General features: G+C 36.2%; 1 protein-coding gene across 1 annotated transcript in view; it reads right to left on the bottom strand.

The window, feature by feature from the left end:
* The window catches only part of LOC106470759, a 35420-nt gene continuing 29834 nt past the window's right edge, over positions 1-5586 (bottom strand). Inside the window, exons 6-7 of the mRNA XM_013931329.2 lie at positions 2476-3213; positions 1-1039 (exon numbers count right to left, since the gene is read on the bottom strand). Of these exons, the coding sequence (XP_013786783.1) occupies positions 840-1039; positions 2476-3213 (938 nt within the window). The 3' untranslated portion in view covers positions 1-839. The remainder of the gene's footprint in view (positions 1040-2475; positions 3214-5586) is intronic.

Raw genomic sequence — 5586 nt, 5'->3', positions numbered from 1 at the left:
TTTTTTTTTACAGATTCTATTGAATTTAATAATAATTAATAAATCACATATAATTGTTTTTTTTATGAATGGAATCATTCATTCCCAATTTGCATCTCACCTATAACTAACTTCTCTAACACCTTCAGCTGGATATAGTAAATTTATATAAGGAGATTGCTCAATATGTAACACATTTCAAGTCTTCATTGTTGATACTAACAGTATATGCGTATAACGTTTCATTACTAATATCTTGTTCATATTAAATATATTTCTTCCTGGTTATATTACGATAAAACACTGCTTAACTTCATATGTTTAGGACGTAATCAAACGCTTCGCTAGACAAGACGATAAAGCCGATTTGGGGAAAACTACTGCAGAACAATAAGCAATCTTTGAAACTAACGATCCTTTTCAAGATCTGAAGAATATTCGGGTATCTATGTGACGGACAGAACCTTTTAAAATCAACCTTTAAGTACTTCAGTCTCTAAATAAGATGTGGTGGTAGACAGAGTTGAATTGTAAACAATATCATTAATATTATATGAATGATTAATTATCACTTACTAGGGTACTTCTTTAACTACCTGAAATAGCATGATTAGAAAAGCGTATAGAAGTTGGGTTTCGAATATCATTATGATGAACCAGAACATCTAGTGTAGCGTAAGGACTAAAACCAGTTGTTTTACTATTTAAACAAAGTAAATTCACGGGATAACTTATAAGATGAAGAAATTCTGCTTTCACTGTAGAGTGATTCAGTACTGCGACAAACATTGACTGTCACATTTACGTAGAGGGCTGACACAAGATGAAGATAGTCGAGTTTTGAGGGACGAATGATCTTTTCATTTTGTTAATCCTAGGTTGACCTTGACAGGTTTAAAGGTGGATTGCTTTGGTGTTGCTCTCGCTGCTGACCAGGTTTTCGGAATGACATTAAAGTTACGAAAAATCATTTTCTGTGGCGTAGGAGAGGAGGATGGATCCCAGCGTGTTGATGATACCGTTTCATGGGAGTTTTGTTGACATGCAGAAGTTGATTTCTCTGAAGAAAAAAAATCATGTGTTAGAAAAAAAATACGAAGTATTTTATAGTACTAAAATCAAGCGTTAACTAGTGATTAGCTTGTCAACTGTGGAACTGGGGTTCCATGGTTCGCACCACGTTACCGCCAAAAAGCAACACAAAACAAAACAAAACAATCACGCTTCTCACTCTAGGGCTATGGATACGCTATAAGAGTGACAGTAAATCCCTCTATTCAATTTGAGTAGCCCAAGAGTTGGCGATGGGTGATAATGACCATCTGCCTCCCTTTTAATTTATCACTTCAAAATTAGGGATGGCTACCGCAGATAGCTTTCGAGTAGCTTTGTGTGAAATTCAAAACAAACAAACGTTATTATAATGGATATAGAGGCGACACGTGAGCTGCGCCCACCTGGTGATAGGGTAGCTATCTAAGCTATTTGTGAGCTTTCACGAGTAATTTTTGGTTTGTATATATATATGGTTGCTAATTTACATTTTCTCCTATGATTTTTTTAAACTCGGTTTCGCAATATCTATATATGGCAATTTAAACAGATGAATACATGTAACAATTGTTAACCACGAACAATATAATCAGACCGTATAAATAACTCTTAATGTCTTTAGGAAACTCATCAACAAGTCATTCTTGTATTCAATGCTTTCCACACATACACCCTCCCAGTGGCTCAGAGGTAAGTCTGAGGGTTCACACCGCTTCGATACTCATGGTGGGTACAGCACAGATAGTCCACGTTGTAACTTTGTGCTAAGTAACAAAGAAACAAATTGTGTTAATTAATTTTTTAAGTAATTGTCTTCCATATCCGCGCTTCACAATTTTTAAAGTAGACAAGATATACGTTTACAGAGATTTGGTTATCCGGTAGCTGTAATCATAATTTTCGTTGAAAACTTGGTTTCAATGTTTCCACCGGTGGGTCAGCGGTAAGTTTGAGGATCTACTAAATCCGAGGCTTGATTCCCCACGGTTGACAGAGCGCGGATAGTACTAGCGCAGCTTTGCAATAAAAAAGTCTTTAATCTTTGTTTTCACCCCAAATTAAAAGAAGAGATGTTTCAAGCATAATTATTTTTCTCGAACAAAGTTGGCAGATACCTAACCTGGGAAGTGAATGAAACGACTAAAGGATGACTTTGCAACTTATAGCTTTTGTTTGGATACCAAATAAATTCAAATCCTTTAATAAAACTACAAATTGTTGTATACATACCCTTAATCAAGTTACAGTCTTATAATTAATCTGTTGTTGTTGTTTTAGTGCATATTTAGCCAAATATTTATTTTTGCTTCAAGTGGGATCATCTGGTAAAAAAAATTATCTATATTAAGTCAAAAATTAAAAAAATAGCCTTTTACCTCGTAAATACATTTAAGATTTCATTTCTCTATGAAAACTACAAACTCATTCTCGGTATATCCTCACCTCTATTCGGACTACTCCAGCCTTGTGGGATACGGGGTCGATATAGGTCATAGTTCGTAGATGGCAGGAGTCTACTGCCTACTATAGGAGCAAACTTAGGAGTGGAGGCTTTCGGGCGGGAATGGAAGTCAACTGGGAGAGTTGTTACAGGAGGAGATGTGGCTTTCGTTCCGCTTTCCTGAAGAACACGAGCAGCCGATGGGGCTGAATGAATCTCAGGCCAGAATTCCCGAAACGCAGCATCACAACTTCCTACAGGAGATTCTAAGGCAGCCTCCCAAGGACTCTTAACGATTGTCAAACGTGGAGATTCTAACATTTCTTGGAGTCTAGCGTCAGTTTTTGTCCCTGCTGGTGGCTTACTGGACATTCTTTGCTGTGATTGGTGAGCTTTGACCTTGTTTTCGTCCACAACCCATTTTTCGGACTTTTGCCTACGTTTTGCAAACATAATGGCACCTTTTCCAACGGGAGATTTCAAGTCTTTGACAAGACCCAGACAGACATCAGGACTAATCACGTTATGCTCGTTAATACTTTGGCCCTCCTTTCGCAGTTGGTGGACATCTTGTAAGTGTCTGGGATCAAGTATCAGTTTTAATTTCGTTGGAGAATTACTAGATTTAACGCATGTAGTGCTTGCTGCTTCTGATATAGAGGGTTCAACTCTTGCTTTTTCTGTACGAACCTGTTCTTTGAATGTTTTTTGTTCACGAGATTCATGTTCTGCTGCTGGATCTGAAAATTATCAGTAATATGCAAAATCAGAGTTACTCTCCATATTAGTTGACACAATAGTAATCAGAATTACTCCCCATATTAGTTAACACACTAGTAATCAGAATTACTCCCCATATTAGTTAACCCACTAGTAATCAGTCACTCCCCATAATAGTTAACACACTAGTAATCAGAGTTACTCTCCATATTAGTTAACACACTAATATTCAGAGTTACTCCCCATAATAGTTAACACACTAGTAATCAGAATTACTCCCCATATTAGTTAACACACTAGTATAGTTCAGGGTTCAACGAATAAATATATTGTATTTAATGTAGACTCATTGGCATAGTAAATTAAGAAATTAAGACAAAATACTATTTTTAAAAGTTGCTAACTTACCAATAATATCAAAACGAAAAACAAAAACTGTTTAAAAGATATGTGAAGCAGAACAGATGTAAAACCGACTTGAAACATTTATCACTGGTCTCACTGTAGCTGAAGTTATTTCGATGATTTTCAAGTGTTTTGAGCTTATGACTGCAGTTCTTAGAATGCAATTAGAAACTATACAATGGGTTTAACTGGATCAGTTTAGAATTCCAACTACGGCGGACAACATAGTAAATTATAATATTTAAATACACTTTATTTTACTGATCTCATCACAAAGGAACGTACTCAGGCCTCCAACTGTAATATTTCAATTTAATCATTTCATGGAGTTAATTGCTATAATACCTTTTGCTATATAGCATCGTTGTTCATAAATGAATGTCAGAATTTGTACTGGTATCTTATTAGAACGTAGTATATTTACGAATGCAATAGAATGGTATGTTTGAAGGGGCTTCACTCATGTCTAATGGTGAGATGAAGGAAATCACTTCACCGCTTGTCAAATCATAAAAAATGGCAAGATACCCCAGAGTACTAAGAAAGAGTTTAAGGAAATTTGAATGATCTAATTCGCTATGTTCCGAGAGTTTGGATTAATATTTATCATTCAGTAATAAAATAATGACTAATTTTAAAATGATATAAATAGCAGATTAAGGGTATTACCGTGGTTTAGGTTTCAAATTTCATTTATGTTTTTAATCTAAAAACCATAAACAACCAGAAAATAGAGATCTCACGCTAATGCATCTTTTAAATCTATCAAAGTACATCATCAGAGTAATTTTAACCGAGGAAATTAAAAACCTTAACAATATTCTAATTATGCTACACCGACTTCATGGTCATATACGTTTGTAGAACACTGCACTATTATATATATATATATATATATAAATAGACTAATTATGTAATTCCCTATAATATGCATTCATATCATAATAACTTCCGAGACAAAATGTAACAGTCAGGATACCTGACTTTCAAAGGGGCATAATAGTGAGTAGCTGTCTACTAGATATATTTAATACAGGCGTATTTATCAAAGACTATTGTTTTGGCCAGCGCTCAGTTCGTCATCACAGTCCCACAATAGAGGTAATTGAAACCGATTACGCGTGACACTAGGAAGCGCTGTCTGCTACTGACTAACCAAGGAAAGTGACGACTGAGAAGGGTGTAGAGTGTAAAAGATGTTTGATTGTGTTCAGAAGGGCAAAAAACGCCAAAAAGTATTTGATTGTGGTTGCCGATCATATCCACTTCACGATGCTGCATTTCCACCTTGCGTGACAACGGATCTTCCAAAACAATGATGCAACAAGCTACCCAATTCATAATGTCCGAAACTGGTTCAAAAACACGACAGTAACTTCAGCCACTTAACCGGATCGCATTCCGATTAAGTATCTTTGGAATAAGCATGAACGTTACACACGCCACCTTAATTCTCGGTCAACTTCTTTGAACTAATTGCACACCACATTTCTTTATAGCGATAGGTGGCCCAAGCTGTAATAGGTGGGGTATTAATAAAAAGTGGCCAGTGAGTGCACCTTCAACGATGATGGCAGAGTAAGATGCAAACTGTACGTAAGAAACTGGTAGTGGAGATACATTGACACTACTTATGAAAACAAGAAGGAAATAGATAAAAGAATAAGATAAATCGTTAGCCTTTTAACTTACATTAAGAAGTAAACTGACTTGTTTTAAAGAAAATAGAAAACGTTCTCCCTTAACACAACCATAAGGTATGATAGTCTCAAGATGAAAATGTATTTGTTGAACAACCGAATATTGGATTCAAGAAGTAAATTGGTAGCTTTTTCTTTTACCTGCTAGATATATTTGGGCCCGGCATGGCCAGGTGGATAAGGCGCTCGACTCGCAATCTGAGGGTCGCGGGTTCGAATCCCCGTCCCACCAAACATGTTCGCCCTTTCAGCCGTGGGGGCGTTATAATGTGATGGTCAATCCCACTA

This window comes from Limulus polyphemus, unplaced genomic scaffold, assembly GCF_000517525.1.
Source record: "Limulus polyphemus unplaced genomic scaffold, Limulus_polyphemus-2.1.2 Scaffold107, whole genome shotgun sequence".
NCBI classification, from domain to species: domain Eukaryota; kingdom Metazoa; phylum Arthropoda; class Merostomata; order Xiphosura; family Limulidae; genus Limulus; species Limulus polyphemus.
This window is presented reverse-complemented; position numbering and strand designations above follow the sequence as displayed.